The sequence below is a fragment of the Plodia interpunctella genome, chromosome 27, assembly GCF_027563975.2.
Source record: "Plodia interpunctella isolate USDA-ARS_2022_Savannah chromosome 27, ilPloInte3.2, whole genome shotgun sequence".
Taxonomy (NCBI): Eukaryota; Metazoa; Arthropoda; class Insecta; order Lepidoptera; family Pyralidae; genus Plodia; species Plodia interpunctella.
Genome location: NC_071320.1, coordinates 2,319,804 through 2,342,236, shown reverse-complemented (window position 1 = coordinate 2,342,236; position 22,433 = coordinate 2,319,804). Strand labels below are relative to the sequence as shown.

The following is a 22,433-nucleotide window of genomic DNA, read 5'->3' as shown; positions in this document are numbered from 1 at the left end:
GTAGTAGATGTTTTTTCAAGAACACCATAAAGTTTTGTAAAATTACAAAAATTTAGGACGGTGGTAGACTAGGGAATAAAAAGCTTTGACTGCTTTTAGGCAATAACAGCATTCGCAAAGAGGTTTGATCCAGGCAGATATACAAAATATTTTGTTACAAAATATATTTAGGACCTTGGGCTTCCCAACCTGGATACGAGAATGAGATAGATAGAGATATATATAATAGATAGAGAGATAGAGATATAAAAATGTATTTATTATCAATGGTCCCGACAGCCTCACCAACCCGCATAGTACGGGGGCTTGCGACGGGAAAACGACAGAAAAGCGACAGTTCCGCGATCGGTCGCGACACGGCAAGGCCCTCTGTTTACCGTTGTAAGAATCCCTTTCTTCATGACGTAGCGCCGTACGGTACAGCGCTAGTGATGCGACACGCCGAGGCTTTGCGGGTCGATGAAATGTGTCATCATCATAATGCGACATAAATATTTTATTATTATTTTTTGTCTTCTTGAAATATTTAAATGCGACATGGAAAGGCGTTGCGGGTCGATGATGTGTTTTGTAGATTTTTCTGTTTTCCTTTTTCATAATTCGTATTTCTAGAAATATTAAAATGCGAACAGCTAAGACTTCACAGGTCAATGTGTCGTCATGACATTCTTATTCTTTAGAATCATCTTCGTTATTACTCACATATTCTTGAAATATTGAATTATGATATATGGTATTGAAGACAAATTTAGTAATTAAGCACTATTAAATACATATTGAGTTATTGATAAAACTGACTAATCATCAAGTACGAGTATTTATGCATGTCGTTCTTGTCGGTGGAGCAACATCGATTTAAGATTCTCAGCCATCGATTACGACCTTTAATTTTTTTTTCAACCAATCCATGAAAAATGAAATAAATTATGAAATTGACTATTAGAAGAATGGGATTATATTTCACGTCCATTTTCATCAACAAATCTATACTATTATTATATTATAATATGCGTTTGAGAGTCTCCAAAACTACTGAACCGATTTCAAAAATTATTTCACCATTAGAAGGTACATTATCCGAGATTGCTATAGGCTATATTTTATCTCAAAACTCCCACGGGAGCCCCGGGCAACGTCTAATATTACATATATTGATAATTAGTTTAATGATATCGGAAGTTAATAATGTTGGTGAAGTTTCTAAGCAATGAAATAAATTATATTTATACCTACATATGTACCTAAACTGTCAAATTACTAGACCACTTATTTGCGACAAAAAAAGAGACAGATTGAATGAAATATCCACAAATTTTTCACTCTGGCAACAGGAGATAAGTATGTTCTGATTAATAATTATTAAAGTTGTTTCCAAAGACTGTTATAATTAAGTTCATTACTCTGATATAAAACTATCATTTACAGTTTTAAATGTTGATATTGTTCTAACAAGAAAAGTTTTAATTACTTATTTTTACTCCGTTACTCATCTTATTAACAAAACTTTATGTTATTCACAATCTATTGTCTAAAGTTAATTAATACATGTGTGTTTTTAGCAAATAATATCTGATGGGATATGGCTTTATTGCTTCTCATGGCTTGATTGGTGAAGGAAACCATCGTGAGGAAACCTGCACACTGGTTGATTCTTATTAACTATATATAATTATATAATATATAATAATATTTATTTATTTATTCGTGTGTGAAATGCAGAAGGCAATGGCAAACCAATTTATTAACAATGTCAAGAAAGTTCCACGTAATAACCACGACCCTCAGCCATAAGGAATACGACTATGAAGAGATGGCTTGATAATATTGTGACGAACTTAGCATTTTATAGGCTTTTATTTAACTCGCAATGTAATTATGTATGTCCCTATGTCCCTAAGTTTAAAGCAGATAACTTTATCCGATTGAGCTGTAATTTTGTACATACGTTTAGTTTGGATGACAATGCAATATTTTGATATGCAGGCCCTGATGGTGTACCTACCCAGGAACGGCTCCATTGTGGTAAACCTTCAACGGTTTACTGTACAAACATTTTCTTGTCACACATTGAATGCAACAATTATCTCCACACCAAAAATAAACTCAATCCAAAGCTCAGTTTTGACGTGAAAGAAGGTTAAATTTTCACATTTATAATATGAACATATGGATAGTATAAAATCTTTCTTTCAATCGACTGCATCAAGTGCAACTAACTTCTCGTTTGGTCTAGTCACTTCTTAACTTTTTTCTGTCGACATACGTCAAAAGCGTAACCTCGGCAACATAATATAGGTCAGTATCTACAAAAAGTATCGACTCCCGGCATCACTCGAGTGACGTAGCTAACGGTGCTCGCAGTTAGGCTCACCTCGCTTCACCCACATTCAGGGTAACTGCGCATACGCCGTTATGTGTACGCGATTCACGCGTCGTGGGACCGGCTTTGGCTGTATGCACGCCGCCGCCGCCGGTGTCGAGAAAAAAATGTTTGTCTATGGTACATGTGTGGCGCGCAGACGTGGAATTAGGAAGCGAGCATGTTCTTTTTTCAAAAAAATATATGTATTCGTTTATTAAAGATTCATCAATTAAAGATGGTGAATGAATTCAATATAATTAAATTCAAGATCGTCTTTTTTTGCTGCAAGACATTTGTTCCACATAATAAATAATTTCGTTAACTGAAAAGACTGGCATTGTTGAATAATATAGACACAATATAAAGTTATGTCTCAAATTGTTCTAGAAAGCAGTAGTATACGCCATGGAATTAATAGGGCGCTCCCGCCTGACTGACATTGATAGATAAAAAGAAGGGTAGGTAAATATAATAAATAGACAACGACAATTATTTCACAAGAATTATCTAGTTTAGGTAATTAATACTACTTTTTCGAAAAGTTCATGATTCCTCCCTTCCCAATACAAAAAAGTAACATTCATGTATTGCGTGGAAATTGTCACCCCTTTTTGTAATTAACACAAACTTGTAATACAATTGCGCCCGTCTAGACCACATTTATCTTTACATCTTGGACTATGCATATTTTGACCAATATCGGGTCGATGACCGCCGAAAACTTTTATTTTTCTGTGCCTGTGTGTTTCAAGAGTTATGACAAGCGGTTATTTAAATAACGAACATAATGAGAGTTCAGTATTTTTTTGAGTCACACTGGACTTCTTTAGATTTATTTAGCAAGGACTTATTGCTTTCGTTTTAAAACCAACATTTTTTTTTATTTATTAATTAGCGATTTACTTTTATTCAGTTTGTTATATAAATAAAAAATATTTACAAATTAATTTTGAGTGACTGTTTTATATTTTAAAAATTATTGCAATCAAAATATTAGGTACTTTCGGCTTTAGCTAGTTCGCAGATTTTTACATGAAAGGACAACAAACAATGTGGATGTAAACTTGATGACATACACTATTGTGTGAATATTTGCAAAATATTGCAAATTAAATCTTGCTTACAATAACTGGAATGGACGCATTCCATACATTTGAGCAATGTGTAAAATACGCTCATACGACTCCAATAAAAAATGTTATATATTTTATTAATTTATAACAATGTAAATAGAAGAGTTACAAATAGGAAACTAAGTACAAAGGTACTACTTATTCTATAGAAATTTCTTCCTTGTACTTCTGTACTTTATACCAGTATATTCGGGCCAAAAGAGGTCGTTGGCCTCTACCGGTCTCATGACTTTTTTTAAAACAAGTTGTACTACCAGACTTCCTATCATAGCTTTGTGTTTTGATAGCAATGATTTCAAATTTCGATTCATGAATTTACATTCGAATTTCGTTACCATTTTTTTCTTTTTTGTAGATCTAGTTCGTTACTTTTGTTTTCGGCCAGCCAATAAAATGTAAGCTACGAATCTGCTACGACGTGCTACGATGTTTGTTTTCTTTTCCGAGGAATTAAAATAGTTTTTCTAACAAAATAATAATATTAAATAATAATATATTATTTTTTGAATAAATGTCTTAATAATCACAATTTTATATATAGACCAAACAAAAAAAAAATTGAACCAAAAAATATTTTTTTAAGATATGAGAGATATTATTTAGTCTTTAATTATTTTATAATTTTTAATTTTAATTGTATAATTTAAGTAAGGTAAATTTAGTTTTTATTTTAATTTTAATTTACTATAAATATTACAATGCTTTTCACAACTTAGTTTTAAACTAAATAAATAAAATTAAAGCTAATTAAATATCTACAAAAATGCCAGTCTCGATGTTGCCTTAAAAAATATAATTAAGATAATTGTTTTTTCATACGTTCAGTTTAATATTAAAATATGACCGTAAAAGCCTTATAAATTATAGATGTCAATGTATGACGCAACGGTAAGTAGTCTGAGCGTCCTGTCGATACCAATATTGAGTCTATGTGCAAATAAAAAAAGTAAGCCACAAAAATCATTTCCACGAATACAAATGGCGACCTATATCCGAAACCATTAAAAATATACAGTTCCATTTTCAAAATTCGCGGCACGCAACGTGATAGTTCGAAGTTTGAGGCACCGTAGCGTAGAGAGGAAAGTTGCGCAATTCACGTGGGGTCAACGAACGCAGTTCGGCTACCTCCCGTTAGGAAGCGCATGTGACAGGTGCTTTTACTTTTAAATTTGCAATTTAATACTGCTATCGAATAAGAGATGGCGTTTATTTAAGGCTGTATTGTATTTTCTAACGAGGAAAAGTTTCATGAGATTTTCATAGGTAGTACGGTAATCTCTTACACTTACATGAATTTACAATAGTATGACTTTCCGCGGATGAAATTTAATAACTGAAAATTTTATCATAATTAACTACAAAATTTTAAGATTCAAAACTAGTTTTTATGAATTATTCACTTTTTATTTAGCTATTGGCCATAGTACGAGTCTTTGATTACTGTCGACAACACATCAACCGACCGAAACTCATTGAAAATTCGCCCCTATTGCCGCGGCATAAGATCCTGCTAACTGCGTGCGGTCGTCTGCACAGTACATTAAACAGCGTTGTTATAAAATAATAAATAAATAAATAAATAATAAATCTTTATTTGATAAAATTACACGTACAGATAACATGAACTCTGAAGTCTGTGTTAGTTAAAAACTGTGCTACAGACTTCACATCATCTAGACAATTATTGCATAATAAAACACAAAGACAACACAGAAACACGAAAAGCACTAGCAACGGCGGACTTATACCATAGAGGGATCTCGTCCAGTTAACCGGCAGGGAAAGACATAGTTTTTAACTATTTGACCACACTCGCGGTCCCGCAGTGAAATACCTGGGCATTTCAGGCTCCACACGAACGCAGTTGATGCGTGATGACAAGGCGCTCGGTATTATCAAAGTTTGAAGGTGTGGACGCTTGTATTGTGTGTGAGCGCGCCTGTAGGGCTGGCACGGCTAAGTTACTGTTTTTAACCCCCGACGCAAAAAGAGGGGTGTAACAAGTTTGACCGCTAAGTGTCTGTCTTAGTTTGTAAGGTTGTGAGAAATTACTATTTGATATAGTCAAAAAGTGCCTGTGAAGGTCTAATTTCTGAATAAATGATTTGAATTTGTCTGTTTGTCATCAACGGGTGAACCGATTTGGATGCGGTTTTTTTTATTTGATAGATGTTTTTTAAGCAGTGATTCATATCTATGAACGGCTGAACCGATTTTGATCTGAAATTAATTTCAGCCGTTCAAAATTTGCAGCGAAATTGATGTTGAATAGTCGGGGTTTTTTTAATTTATCTAAACAAATAAACTTGTGATGAGTTTTTTTTTACTTTCCAATTTCAACGAATTATTAACCATCTACCGATATTAAAATGACGCGTAGACAGTAAGTGCTTTTATTTTTTAATTCAGTTTTGAGAGTTAAATATTTATTAGGTTTTTTATCTAAGTTTATCGAAGTTAGAATTAGACTAAGAAACTATAGCTCTCTCTCTCTTATCTGAGCGTAGTGCATTGCTCTTAGACAATTCCGCAACTGTAATACCAGCCGCCGAACTTAGACATATGGTGACGCGAATAAGCATTGCGCACCTAGCTTGTATGAGTGCTTTTATTTACCGCAATGAAAAACCAGCAATGTATACCGAAACTGCCAAAGTTAGGCAGTGTGGAGCCGGCATAAAAAGGTGGCAGCCCTACTGCTATGCGCAGTTCACCAAGGCCGACGTTTATTGGTTTCCTTGTGGTACAGTCAACAGCACATCAGCTCACCCACATTCATTGCAAACTCGCCGCTATTACCGCGCTATAATAGAGGTTCATGCAGGGTAATTTGATGTGCTGTTCACTGTACCCGCTGTATATAATTGCTATTCGACAATATTTCCCTTTTTACGTTTTTATTGGAACTGCGGCTACCCTTAGGGAACTGAATGCAGAGTAATTCTTACTAGGAGTTTTTTTATTAATCTAATACTAGCCACCAAGCTCGGCATCGCACGGAGTCATTTATTGTCGACGACCTCGGTGGCGCAGTGGTAAAGTGCTTGCTTCTGAATCGAGAGGTCCCGGGTTCGATCCCCGGTCGGGTCATGATGGAAAATGATCTTTTTCTAAATGGCCCGAGTCTTGGATGTTTAACTATATGTATATGTATTTGTTATAAAATATAGTATCGTTGAGTTAGTATCCGATAACACAAGTCTCGAACTTACTTTGGGGCTAGCTCAATCTGTGTGATTTGTCCTAATATATTTATTTATTTATGTATAGTGTGTGATAAATCTTTTGAATAAATTGTCTAAATAGATAGATATACAGATACTTTTAAGACCTAACAATTTTTCGAAAAAAAAAGGATTGCATGAGATCTCTATTGCTATGAGTTATAGTTGAAATATTTACCCTGTTAGCATACTTTAAGCTTTAGTATATTTTGTCTCATTCGGTCAATGCCAAATATTGTAAAGTGCGATAGGACAAAACATAAAGTATGTTTAAAGTAAGTGTTGTCTAAAAAAAAAGCGAATAATTTACGCCATTTTTCATGTTTTGTTTCTTTTGGAGCTAACTTATATTTTGAAAAAAAGTTACTACACTACAAGTTTATTTGTTTGACAAATTAAAAATCCCGACATTCAATATTCATTTCGCTACAACTTTTGAACGGCCGAACAGATTTTCATGAAACATGGCTAACAACACTCGGCATATAATTATCTATGACAGAAAAAACGGCAATCGGTTCATCCATTTGGGCTACGGTGTCACAGACAGATACACAGATTGACACAAACTTATAACACCCCTCTTTTTGCGTCGGAGAGATCCTACATGGGATAAGTCCGCCGATGTGTAAGGAGCGAAGGAGGTATATACTCGTATGTACTGTACATCCAGAAACATGTCAGAGCTTGTAACATATATAATCCAATTTAAATAAATTAGTGATGGACGTGATAGATTCAAATATTTTTAATTTTATCCCTAATATGTATGGGAATTCATATATGTGTTTATAAGTTTCAAGATGACGCTTCTATTTTCGGCAGTCGTGTGAAAGGAACTAAAATTCATATTTATAATCCAACTAGCGGCCCGACTCGGCTTCGCTCGGGTAATAACATAATAGATTGTACACCTAAACCTTCCTCAGGAATCACAATATAATATTGGCGAAAACCGCATGAAAATTCCTACAGTATTTTTTTAGTATATCGCGAACAGACAGACAGAAGCGACAAAGGACTCTGTGTGATTTGTCCTGATATATTTATATTTCTTATATTTATAATAATGTAAGGATAAGTCCCAAAATCGAGTACAATACAAATGATGATTTAAGCGCTCCAGCGATGACATCACTGTGGCCTCGTATTGATTTCTCGTAGCGGCTCGTAGCGCTGTCTGCTACGCGCTGCGACGCGGCTACGGACATCCCCATTGGTATATACTATTTTTTTTTAATTTTATATTGGTATATATTTACTATGAATTTCTCACTATCATGTTATCGATTTTCTCTCTTTCATTATTTACTAGATTATGCGGCTTCGCTCGCTTTTATTCCGCTCATATCTTATTATTGTCAATATCTCAGTTTCTAAGCAACGTATCGCGATGAAATCTATATCCATAAATTTTAATTTAGACCATACCTTATGTGAAACCGCTTCAAATCCGAAATCCTTTTTTCAAAATACATTTCTGAAACAAGCCTTTTTTCGTCGTCATTGGTATCCATCGAAATACTAAGGTACGTCGAGCAATTTCGTTGCAATATTTCCTGGATATTTTCGTTTGAAAAAAAGTTTTTTTTTTACAAAAATTACATTTCTGCCACAAGCTTTTATTATCGACAGATAGATCTTGTGGCATTTAAAGCCTGACAAAAAACCCATATCCATGCTGTAAACCGTTGAGGAGTTCCCTCCCTTGGAGCCGATTCGGGCTGCACCATCAGGTCATGCTTATCATAATAATGTATTGTCATGGAAACTGCAGCGACGTGGGAAATTTCAACTTTGTAGGTCAACTGGAAGTAGGAGAAATTTAACTTGCACGATTTTATTACAGACAGATAACGGCACAGGTAAAACAAATTTTATTTACTTGCTTTCAGTTTAGTATTTTCATTTAATTCTTACAAGCTAACTTGTAATAGACGTATGGTGATAGTAAAACTATAAGAAAAATCTTGAGCGATCCTTAAACTGATGTCGACATTGGTGAAAAGTCAGTCAGTTTACTTTCGTTCCTTGTTTTCATTCGGCATGATACGACGTTACATAACACAGTACAGTTGACAAAAAAAGCCTGGCGAATATGGTACTACGTGACATTAAACTACGGTGAACTAATTCAAATTAAAATTAATTTATTAAAAAAAAACCACAAAACATATATAAAAAATAAAACTAGGTAATAAAAATAAAATAAAAAAACTTTACATTGTGCTTGCAATTTTGCATATGTTGTTTACCCCGTGCGAGGTAAGCAACGCTGGTTTTCCGCTGGGAGCCACGAGTTAAAACGAAAGGTCAGTTGCAACCTTATAAACTACAATACGCATAACTAATACAGATCATCCTATATTTGCTACTACCAAAATAAATTAAGTCTTGTGCGGTAGACGTAAAATCGTAACAAAATTATAAAGTATTAGTATATAATTGCCGCCATGTTTGTTGATTTAAGCAGTGTAATTACAGGATACTGTGGCAAAAGATCCTAGGCAATGCGCGTATTACACTGGTGATGCAGACGTTGATATACTGTGGTAACTACTTACCATCATCATCATATCGAGTGTGTTTTTGCTAACACAGGTGTCAGATTTTATTCAAGTCATCTAGTGGCAGGTAGTCACATACACACTAGTGAATTAAACTGTCCACCAGTGTGCAGGTTACTTTCCATCTCGGGGCCGCATACCTTCTTGGTAGTATAAAAAAAATGATCCGTCCGACCTCTGGGGAATTAGGTTTTGTATTCTCTCATCTGTAATCTCGGTTTCTTACTCAGCTTTTAAGCAGGCCCAATGTCCACTCAACAAAAATTTAAATTTTAAAATTCTGCTCATTATTTGTTCAGCGGCCGGCCTGACGTCAACCGTCTATGGGAATACTGTTGTTGCCTCTCAGCTGTCAGCTTCATATCGCTTAGTCGCCAATTACGACATCCACAGGAGGATATGAATACTTAACATATACGACCATAACTAAAAAAATTGATGTAAAAAGCCTCTGAAAGCCTAATTTCTGAATAAATGATGTGATTATGATAAGTGGGAGGGAACACGATCAAGAAAATAATTCTCACGTGTTACGAGCTATATTGCTCTCTTCTTCTTATAGCCGTATTGCTCATGAATAAGCTTCGTGGTCTTTATGTAGAATGAAATAAACTACGACTTCTTGGACAATGGAGTTGATTAACATTGCCGTCTCCATTTCACACACTAGCTGATTAGTAATCAACTAGAATTTAGGTATCAGGAAGTTCAATCAACCAAAAATCAATCAATTCCCGCACGGCACTATCTGATGCGATCTTATTGTTGTTTAATCGTTTTTAAAACTACAAAAGAGTCATAATAGTATACAAAGTCATATGGCAAATTTAAGATTCGAACCTGAGCCCTTTTGGTTCACAGGCGTTTTAATCACTGCACCATTCTTAAACAGCTACATACGTTAATATAGTCCTAAAATTCCAAAACAGACAACATAAACCCTATACTGTACAACGCAATGAGACTTACAAGCCCTAAAACCTAGATTACTCCAAATCTAGATCAAGGCCGCGCACCCTGCGATCACCTAATTTTGCTGCAGACCGTACCCGGTATAAGCACACAGACATAAATTCGATTATATACTTTTTCGTCATTCGACGCGATCGAAGAGCGCAGAGCGGGATGGACGTATTTGGTGAGATAGGGACGGGGAGATGGCGCAGTACAGCGCATGCGTTGGCACGTGTCGCCAAAACTTGGTCGGTTTAAGTGGTATTCGGTTCTGGAGATCGGTGTGAAGGTTCGGTGATGTAATGTTGTAAAGGTTGTTTATTTATGTATATTTGTTTGTTCCGTTGTCGAGTCGGTGTTTTGGTGGTGTTTTTTGTGTTTAATATATAGTTATAATAGAATAGTTATAGGTATATAGTATAGGTATAATAATATACTTTTTATTGTGTTGAGTAAGGCAGTGTTTATTATTCTGATTAGTTGGTTAAAATAGTGTATATTGTGACGCAAATTGAGATCCAAAAAAACTTCACTTTAGCTGCTGTAAAAGCAGCAGTGACCCAATAATTATATAGTAAAAACAAAGTTAGTCTGCTAGCAAGTTGTTTTAGATAGATAAATTGTTTAATGAAATTAAAATATGAAGTCATTTGAGATAAAGTAACTATACTTTATTTATTCAAGCTTTATTGCATGAAAATACACATTGTAAAAGTGCAATAGGTGAACTTAATTTGTATAAGATAGAACGATTAAAAGAGTATATAAATTCTAGAATATCGTAGTAAAGAAATGCCTAAACAAAGACTATTAGGGAAATACAATAATGTATCGTATAGCATTCGAATTAGTAAACTACGCATCAAATCTCGAGAAATATCTCAGGATCAATACGCGGAAGTGCGCTACGTAGCGGCTACGAGCCGCGCCGCGTAGCGCTACGGCTCGTAGGCCTTCAGTGGCTACGGCGGCCCGTAGGCAGCGGTCCTGAAGAGGACTCCGAGGCTCTGTCCCCGCCGCAACCACGGACAAACAAAAAAAAGATGTAATTAAAAAGGAGCCGTGCCTCGACCAACACTGCCATTCAAATAAGGACAAATCATACGCACAATCGGACGATTTTCGAAGTATATTGACCCTTGACCCATTTCGAATGCATCTGCGCGGTGCAATGCCGCAGTAGGACAGCCCAAACAAAACGAAGGACGACCTGAATGGATTTTTTCGTGTTCAATCTCAACTACTTTCTTCTGGAGTGTGATAACTGTGTTCATTAGATTTTAGTCCCTGTGTATATTAGAGTAGATGCTGCAATAATTTTATCGCTTCGACTGAACTCAAAAGTCTGACTTACGATAGTGTTGTGCGCGGCGTTATCGAGTGTGTCTTCAAAAGTGTTCGAGAATTAAGTCTGTATTAAAAATGGCGAGCAACAGAGATCTGGAGGGACAGCTGACGCATGTGATTCAGCATCACATGTCGCAGCCGGGCACGGAGGCTCAAGTGAGCGTCCACCAAGTCCAAAGTCCTTCGGGAAGCGGCAAGCGACATCAGATTATTATCGATATAAAACAGGATATCGATATCGACGAGTTGTCGACTAGGTCGTTGGCTGAGAGTGTGATGGAGACGCTGGGGGCGCGCTCGGCGGCTGTGTATATCGATAATTCTCATGTCAGTGGAGAAAACTCCGATTTGGAATCGTTGACAACTGTGAATGTTATCGTTGCGAATGACTTGAGTCAGGCGGGCAGTCCCCAAGTGATTGATGCGGAGGAATCGAACGAACAGGCAGAGAGTACAGGGGTACTGCCCGGGAATCGAATAGCGGTGGATAGGATCGTGGAAATGACGAATGCAGCGAACACGACAACTGAGACGAGCACCACAGTATCGATAACGACTACAGCCAGCACTACTGCTTCAGGTAATTATAATAAAAGTAGTATTCTCATAAGGAATGTAACAAATATAATTGGATGATTATAGGTTATTAGCTGTTGCCACCGGATTCGCCCGCGTAAATTTCAAAAAGATTGGTTGAGTAGATAGGGCGTGTGGAGTTAACGAACAAACTCACTTTTTCATTTATAATATTAAGTTAGGATAGATTTCATTTGTTTACACATAAATAATAGTTGATGGACGTTTTCTCGGTTCTTCTTCAGCCATTGAGCGTCGGAGCCCAGTGTCCGCTTTCCTACTTCTTCGTCTCCACTTCGCTCGGTCGTCGGCATCCCTAGTTGTCAGACCATTGTCACGCATATCATCAAGATAGGACTACACTGTTTGTGACAACAAATGTTTTGCATTTAATATTAAGTAGTAAGGATTAGTCCGAATGTCAATTTGTAATTATATTTATTGTGGTTCCCTTCGATTTGTCTAAAACTTTTGTCTGTAATTTCACTTCGCCGAAATATAATATTAAATGAAAAAACTTAAACATAATAATAATTGCAGCTAGTTATGCTATAATTAGACAACTTGGGAAAGTCGCAGGTGGCAAGAAACCGCTAATATCAGAAATAAACAAAAATAGCCATGAGCATTTTGAGTTCCGTAAATAATCACACACTCGATAAGAAGAAGGGTTCCGTACCAAAAGGGATTCTGAACAACTTTTAGTATAGGAGTAATACCGAAGTAGAGAAAAAAGTCAGCTGTTCTTATACAAAATTATTATTATTTTTTGCGATTTCAAGGTTGCTTCCATACGAAAAGTTATTATGTTGACAATGTATAAGAAATCACCCTGTACATATAAATATATGTGTACAAATAAATACTTTATGGGACTAGAATACAATCTGACACCATTGTTAGCACACACACACACACACACACACACACACACACGAAAAGAAAATAATATCTTTATAAATTCTTGGATCATTCTCAAAGTCAATGGAACTACTGAGAGAAAAAAATCTCACTTGATCCATGAAACTATTTGTCAATGGAACTGGTGTGAGAATGTGCCAAATTCTTGATTATTTCTTGTAACATCCACGCGGGGGAAGTCTCAGTAAGCTATCAAGTGCTCAAAGTTGCATCAACTGCATTAGAACTATTGATTAACGTTTACTAGCACCAAGGACGGGGAAACGAAGGAGGTCAGGCTTAGAAATAGGCTTTTACATGTTCTCTCTTTCATACATGAGCGAATTTTCGATCTTTTCCTCAATTCACACAGCGCTGGAATGAATGAATGAATGAATGAAATGTACATACAATGGTGAAAAAGTTAGATGTATAATATCGTTTCACAAATTCTGACGTGCAATAGACAAGATTGTCAATTAATTAAATTATTAATATTAATTAAATTATTAATATTAATTAAATTATTAATTAAATAAATAATTAATTAAACATTGACAATTATTCAGGTTCCTCGCTTTAGCCCGCATGTGAAGCAGCGGTTATTGCGTGCGCTCATAAATCATTATTGTCTAGTCTCGGATACTAAGCAACTTAGTTATTACGTGAAGCCCAAAAAAACATACAGAGATAAAATTGAAAAAAAAAATCTATTATACATAATAGTATCATAGAAAAACCATTTTCGGTGGTTCCATAAGCAAATGGGTTTCAGATAATCTGCACAACCCTATAATCTAATGGTATCATAGAAAAACGATACTGGATGTATTTTTTCCATTTTTCCATCATTGGGACATTATAATGAAATTGATAGAATAAGGAGTTTTTAATTATTTTTTCAAATTCACAATAAAAGATAAAGGGGCCAGAATTTATTTGATTTTCTATATTTAAATTGGCCCATAGGTACTTAATGAATATTTTTCGAAAATCCTGCTCGATTGTCCCGTTGCATAATTAGCGTATATGTCAACTATCTACCTATATCCCTCCGTCATCTCAAACATTATATAGGTACGTATCTATTAATATTCACACTCATGCCTATTCCTAACTCGGAACTAGGCCATGAAGGCTGAATAACAACTATTTCTACGAACTTTCACAGTTAAATCGTTTAACAATACCTGTTTATAGCAAAATTGCAATTGGAGAAGTTACCGCCATCTGTCGTGGAGTAGCCGTACTAGTTTGACATAAATAAGAACCAGCCTGCAACGGTACATATGAACTATTCTCAAGCAATTTGCAATGAACGCTCCACCCGGAGATGCCTTTTTTAATTATCTCAATTAAGTTCAACAATTTTAGCTATTAACTCGACTTACAAGCTTCAGAAAAAGTTAATTATTTAGCTAGACTTTGGCTTGTACCTAAAAGGGTTGAAAGTGCTTAACGAACGGGAAAAAATATAATATTACGATATAAAATTATGTAAACACGTTTATTTTTCAATTGAAATGTGAAAAACGATAATTTAAAAAAATCTATGAGAGCCATCTATTGTTGAATAGCGCGAAACTCTCTTTCACCGTTGCGGCTCGCTACTGACACAGTTTTCGCTCAGCTGATGCCTTGTGTGTCTGTGTGTGTGTGCATGGGACCTTCTCAGTGTGCGTCTGGGATGGGTCTATGGTCCGTTATCCATGGTTCGAGTAAACTTGTTTCCGAAGTGCTTTAACTTGTCTGTTTTGTAATAGCTTTTGTACGGAAACAAGTAGATAGCAGTACTTTGACTTTTTTGAGTCGATTACTTTGTGTTGTTTGATGTCAATGGTCAAAGATAGTCTTAACATAAGAACCCTAGGTACTACTTCTGTACATATAATAAAAATGTATGTGGGCTTTGTCTGTCTGTACATGGGATAAATAATTATGGGACTAATAGAAGCCAAAACAATTTTTTAAAGAATTTCTGCCTGTTCGTGTTTGTGCATCGTTTGGATTTCAATTTGATTGGTTTACACTTTGATTCTTTGTTTAGACTCAGCACACGGGCGATGCTGCGAGTATAAGCTAGTAATATTAGTTAGGAATTAATTTAATTTTACATCCATGTAAAAAAAAATTCCTAAACTCTGTCACACAAAAGGAACTCTTTTGGAGTGGTCTTGGTACAAGTGTTTTTGGAGTTGGCAGATGCCATTAGGCGAATTGAAAATCTGACACCCGTGTTAGCAATAGTAAACTTGATAAAAAGCGCTCACACTAAAAACTATTTATGTTGGACAGAAATCGTAATTATCCCGTTTATTGCATGGAGATAAGAAAGAGTTGCATAATTTCAAGATTTTTACGACGAGTCGATATTTATAATATTTTTTATCGATTTCCCTAACCGACTTTAAAAACCAGCAATGTATACCGAACCAGCTAATGTTTCCCGATAGTGTTTAGCCGCCATTAAACTATTAGGGCCAAAATTTACAGACCATAAATTAGGAAATGATCTTGAGTTAATTTACTTTATTTTTTTATATTAAATTATTGTCAGCTGTCACGCAAAGGGGAAAAAATGTTCATTTGTATGTACTGTAATATATATCTAATTAATATATCTGTATGTATATTTTTTTTATAAGCTTTTCAACTTCAACTAGCAATATGTATGTTCGGTTGGAATCTTTTAACTCAATTTTGAAGCAGATATCTTCAATCGATTGAGCTGAAATTTTGTACAGTCAACAGCTCATCAACCTACCCAAAATCATTGCAAACTCGTCGCTATTACCGCGCTATAGAGGTTTATGCAAAGTAACTTGACGTGCTGTTGACTGTACAGACACGCATTATTAAAGTATTATGATAAGCATGACCTAATGGTGTATCCAATAACGGCTCCCGACGAGGGAACTCCTCAACGGTTTACTGTGCAGTAAACCGTTTAGGACATGGACATGGTTTTTATTGTCACAAATTTGACGTATTGAATGCAATAATACCTCGCTGACAACAATAAAATAAATAAATAAATATACCAGGACAAATCACACTGATTGAGCTAGCCCCAAAGTAAGTTCTAGACTTGTGTTATGGGATACTAACTCAACGATACTATATTTTATAACAAATACATATATAGACAGATCCAAGACCCGGGCCAATCAGAAAAAGTTCATTTTCCATCATGACCCGACCGGGGATCGAACCCGGGACCTCTCGGTCCAGTGACAAGAACTTTACCACTGCGCCACAGAGGTCGTCAAAAAAAGCTTATGTCAAATATGTAAATGTTGTAAAAATCTTATTTTCAGGTAAGTTCGGCCTATGTCAAGTGAAGGTTTCTTCGCAGCTATCTCTGTCACACGTCATAGTAGTAAGTTTTACGGTTTTTTATATGAAACACTATCGATATACAATCTATATATAAAACTCTTGCGTTACTGAGTGACTGACTGACAGACAACGCGCAGCTGAAAGTACTGGACGTAGCAAGCTGAAATTTGGTGTGTAGGTTCCTAGGACATTGTAGGGGAGCACTATGAAGGGAGTTCCTGAAATTCCCACGGAAAACGGAAAAGTACTGGGCGTAGCAAGCTGAAATTTGGTGTGTAGGTTCTTAGGACAGTGTAGGGGAGCACTATGAAGGGAGTTCCTGAAATTCCCACGGAAAACGGAAAAGTACTGGGCGTAGCAAGCTGAAATTTGGTGTGTAGGTTCCTAGGACAGTGTAGGGGAGCACTATGAAGGGAGTTCCTGAAATTCCCACGTAAAACGGATTTTTACTCACATACGAAGTTGTGGGTAAAAGCTAGTAAATTATACACTTAAACCTTCCTCAGGATTCGCACTATCTATTAGCAATATCCGCATTAAAATCCGGTCCGTCCGTATGTCACAGCAACTTTATTCCGAAAGTATTGATAACATTTTAAACATAGTAAGTAGATTTAGTTTCGCGATTTTGATACAAACAAGCAATGTACTGCGTCGTCGCAACGTAACACGACTGAGCAATGTGGCATGGCTATAAGTAAGTATTTTTATTTGCGATTTCGTGGTGAAACAGTGAAAATCTACGTCTCGTGACGCCATACTTGACTTAAACAATGCATGGCTTGCCGTGTGTAGTATGATAGTTGAAAGTGACTATTTTTGTGAGTCTGACTCAGAGGGCGGGCCTGTATATTTTGGCGGGAAGTTTGTTTTAGTTAGTTGTTTTCTGCCTTTCTTTTTTACCTTTTAAGATATTCTTACCTCTTTTTTTTCTCTTTCAACCATTTTCGTTCCATCATTTTATTTGCTGTTGATTTTGTAGTTGCGTAATATATGTATATTTTTTGAGTATTGACGACCTCGGTGGCGCCGGGTTCGATCCCCGGTCTGGTCATGATGGATATGGATGCTAGCTCAATCTGTGTGATTTGTCCTAATATATTTATTTATTTATTTTGTATTATTCTTACGAGATTTTTTTTAGTATTATATTTACGAGACGGCCCGTCCCGGCTTCGCTCGGGTAAAACCATAGTACTCACAAACCTTCCTCAGGAAACACGAAAATAGATGTAAAATTTGTTTATTGTGTTTATTTGTTTGTCCTTCTTTCACGTCAAAACGAAGCATGCTTTAATGACATTTTATGTGGATATAGTTGGAGAGCAACTTAGGCTATTACATGGCGCGAACGGATTCGCGGGCACAAATAACAATACAGACTGTGGACTGATAAAAAACCACGATTTTCTTTGAATGAATGAATCGTCTCGAATTGAGTCACTTCCTCAATATAGAAATAATTAGTTAAAATTAGTTAATATATAGCCTGATGGATTCGAGTCTGTTACTACGCGATCGATACCGTTCAGTGGCGTAGCTTAGTAGCTATTGGCCCCGGGGCAAGAAAATATCTGGGGTCCAACTGAACAATTAAAATAAATAATAAAATCCTTACTATTAAACGAGTAATTTTTGTATATATATTTATTTGTTCAGGCGTTTGCGAAGTCGACTAGCACAAAATCTAACTTGCTAGATCCATATTATTGCATATTTTTACCTAAAAAATTAAATTAAAGTACATTTATTTGCTTTAAAACACGGTAGAAAAAGATCGTGCGGAGATCGGATGCCCAGTGCTATAAATTATTCTTATATTGTGAGCCCGGCGCCCGGCACTTTCTAGCACTCTAAAAGTTACGCCACTAATTTCATTCCACGTGTCGGACAAAAGAATCTAATTTCGCCGCGTAAGAACTCGCGGACGTTTCGATTTTCAAAATTGCAAATAATTTTTGTTTGTTCAATTTTTAGGTAATTACTTTTGATAATTAATTTTAACTAGCTTTCGGCCGCCGCTACGACGAAAGGTACACTATGTCCTATATCGTACTTCAGGGAACATGTATGCAAAATTTCAAGATTGGTTGAGTAGATAAATCTAGAAGGGGTAACAAACAAACTTACTTTCGCATTTATAATAATAGTTGGGATTTAATTAACCTGTGTACTTCCGAATTAACAATGAGGTATCAGAATTTTGAAATTGAGAATTGTGAACATATATTGTGATACCATTGAACCACACGAAGTTAATCTTATGATTAACTCCGTGTGGTTATAAATGTTATCATTTAAAATAGTTTCTGGACACACATCACATCACAGGAGTTCATTATTTCTGTACACGTTTTTAAGAAGCACGTTGTAAACTTTCAGTTTTAGTGTAGTCTGATCATAACTATACTTAGTCAAATGGTTTAAACTCCAAGAAATTATTTTAAGTATTCACCATTTGTCCACGCAAACAAAAACATACAACTAAATGTTGGAAATAACAACATTTTAGCATTGTCTATATTATATATATTGTCTCTGGATATATTTCCCGCGTGCTCTCCCTCTCTCGCTCTCTCTCTCTCCCCTTCTCATTCTGGACGAATACACGCATTTCATCACCTCCGGACCTTTTATAAACAACAGCCCTATGTATTTTAAATACAGTCCTATTGATATTTTCATCCATTAACACTAAAATATAAATACATAATAAAATATTTTTATTGCCTCTTAGCTAATAAGTCTTCTTATCGAGTCGGTTATTGCTAACAGAAGTCAGATTTTATTGAAATCGCCTATAGGCATCTAATATGACTTGTATATCTAATATATGGATAGGTCATTCAACAACGCGCCCTCAATGTAGGATATCTAGTATGTACCATATAGAGTCCTGGGCTCCGACGCTCAACGGCTGAGGAAGCAACTATCACTGCGATATGATTTCTATACCATTTAAATTTACAAGGCGTTTTAAACACTCCTCTCCGCACACGGCTAGAAATAGACAACACATGCTATTATCAGTGTCTAGCGAAAGAAATTGGCCCCACGAAATAAATGCGTTATCGGTCAGTGACCGAGATTCGTTATCAGTGTGTTATCTCTTGAAATTAGGTTAGTGTATCTATTGTGGCACTTTACTCCGTGAAATAGAGGACGAAGCCAGTGGGTTATTTTGTTTAAAGATAATTGCGTTATAATTTTCTACGGGAAGAAATTTCTATAGAAATACATGTTTTGAGACAGTTACAATTTCGAGGCAAATTTTCTATTGGAAGAAATGTATATATTAATTTATATCTTCGTACTTAGTTTTTTATTTGTAGGTTTTATTTACACTAGTTGTTTGCTGTTGCCCGCGACTTCGTCAGCGTAGAATTCTGAGAGAATAATAATATTATTTGTGTTTAATGTCAAATCCATGCCAGATTTGGTACTAATTTCTAGGATCAATATATGATAGCCGATTAAGTCGTCTTTTCAATATGATTTTCATTTCTACTTTCACCCCGTTATTTAGGGGTTGATTATTGAAAAAAATATCTATGTTTGAACAGGGATCTTTAACTAAAGTAATTATTCGTCTTAAATATATCTTTCGAAATATTTGTTTATTTTCATTTAAACGACCTTGTTTCTCTATTCATGTATAGGGACATAGAAAGTGTTTATTGCCTTTCACAAAAGGACATATTCTAAAGGGATGACGATAAAAATTTGATTACGCTTAACATTTTACGATGCTCTATGGTTTGTTGTGTGAACACAAAAAATTTGAAATTTCAATCTTCCAATTGGAACGGTCCGCAAGAGGGTACGAGATTCTGGTTTCGTCTATGAATAATGAAATGCGAATTTTAACCCTCTCACTCGCCGGCCGGTTTGTTACCAATGGGTTTTACATGTCCTGTCATTTTTGTACAGGGGCTTTGAACAAAGGGTTAAATTTGCGAAAAACCCCACTGAAGGGCGAAATTATTTATGAAACGGTTCAGTTTAAAAAATAGGTCAATCGATTAGTTCGGTTTTAAGGACAAAATATGGGAAGTTACTGGCAGTGATTGATGTCTATTTTTTACGCTTTTAATATGTCGAAAATGCGTGGGCGCTGTTTTTTTTATTGTTACAGCTCCACAAATCGTGCACGTCTTAGCATTTTCTGTGTCACGACAAATTGAAAAAATATTTTCTTGTTTTTACTGGCTGGAGTTATTTTATATTTTAAAAATGTCAGTGCTAATTTGAAAATTTTACTTACAGAGCAAAATAAAACATGTTCGATTTGATGTATAGAACAAATTTGAATTAAATGGCTGTGGTGGCCAGTACCTTCACAATTCTGCCTTGTGTGCCGGCGTGAGCCAAACCACTCGCTTGCGCTTACAAAATTCAGTTTGTGTTGCAGGACGCACGCGCGCGGCCGCACTTCGCGCCGAAACTTTCAAATTTGGAAGCTTCGCAGAAATTTTTGATTCGCATTTTTTTGACTGGCAGTGTTTTTAATATTTGCTTTTTAAAATCTCGTTGGATTGTTGGCCGGTAACTGGCCAGTGTTTTGGACTTTTGGTGTAGAAACTGTGACTTTTGGATTGTACCTAATGCATTGCCTTCAATGTGAGTAGTAAATGTAAGGATTTTAAGATTGTTCGTCCGTTGTACTTTGAACATGCAGTCATGCACGCTGACATACTTGTGGGCCTAACTTTGACTTACATTTTTTTAATTAGTTATTTTTAGAACCTAATACAGGTCTAATGTTTTTTTTCTATTGTTTTATTTTTTTCGCTCCAAATATTTTTCATGTACCTTACTTGTATTATAATCACCCGTATACCTACCAATTATCTATCACGAAACTTGCAATGTATCAAGGTCGGAGTTGCATGAGATCTCGTATTGCACTGTGCGAGTGCGACGGAAGAAAACGACCTTGCGTTAGAGCGGGACAGAGAATGTTAGGAAACTCTTGGGAAATATTATTTTTCTCTTTCGGCTCTGAAGGGCACTTTTTATGTATATTTGTTTTTTTCCTGATAAAAAGTTATCATTTGTTTTTGTTTGATGAAAATTTAGGTCGATGTTACGGCTGTATGCGGCAATTAAACTGTTACAAACACTCTTATTTAATGAAAAAAATACTTACTTTTCATTGTTATTCTAGTACCAATAAAAATTATTACATAATGTTAGTTTAACGTAAATAATAAAGTAGCTCTACTATTTTCGTATATATTTTTTTTCAAATAACTGGGTTATGGTTTTCTTTCACAGACTATGCCAGCTATGTTTCTCGGTTACGACATATTTTTTAAACGACGAAAAGTTTCCTTTCAGCCAGTTATAAATTTAAATTAGGAAACTTTTAAACAATGAACCACTGGGGTGAAAACGTTCTTGTATTTTTATGAATATTTAAATAAACTGCGTTCTTTTTTCAAATTATGTACTAATAGTTTCTTTGTGCCTCATTACTTTTTTCTACGTTTTGTTAAAGATTCCGTTGTCTGAATAAGTTTCAATGAAAATGTAGCTAAATGTACAAAATGCTGGTATTTTTTGTTTTTGTTGATCTATGACAAAAGCATAGATAAATGTACAAGTCCCTTGTTGTCTTTTAAATAAACACCAATCACAAGCATGATCGTAATATCACATAATAATCCTACTTTCATCGTAATTCTAAATTGTGCAAGTATATTCTATAGAAAATAGAAATAGACTATAGTCTATAATGTAAATTCGTGGTGTGTGTTCCCGCCCTAGAATAGGATCTCTTACGAGGCGATTAAGGTACATATGCCTTAACAGCTGCTAGACAACCCAATAGCATTCCCAAAGAGGGCTTAAATCAGGCAGGCACCCTGAGCTTCGGGGCGTCACACCTCCGAATGAACCTTCGATTTGAATTGATATTGATTTTAAGGTTCATTACATTATGTTAACACTTGTCCATGATGTCATTTCATTGTCATGTGATTTGTATTTGCGTTTTTCAAAATTTCATCTCCTATTTCTGGTCTTT

The 22,433-nt window shown here is 35.5% G+C and overlaps 1 protein-coding gene across 9 annotated transcripts in view; it reads left to right on the top strand.

Moving 5' to 3' along the window:
* Hr3 (Hormone receptor 3) overlaps positions 1-22,433 on the top strand; it is a 114,574-nt gene that overhangs the window by 2,587 nt on the left and 89,554 nt on the right. For 2 of the 9 annotated variants that reach the window (XM_053765107.1, XM_053765104.1), the window contains exon 1: positions 11,651-12,170. The exons of 1 other annotated variant lie outside the window; for it this stretch is intronic. In XM_053765107.1, coding sequence (XP_053621082.1) covers positions 11,666-12,170 — 505 coding nt within the window. In that variant the 5' untranslated portion in view covers positions 11,651-11,665. Of the gene's footprint in view, positions 1-11,451; positions 12,171-20,841; positions 21,026-22,433 lie in introns of those variants that run through there. 6 more of the 9 variants (XM_053765103.1, XM_053765101.1, XM_053765112.2 and 3 more) reach the window with 4 other exon arrangements.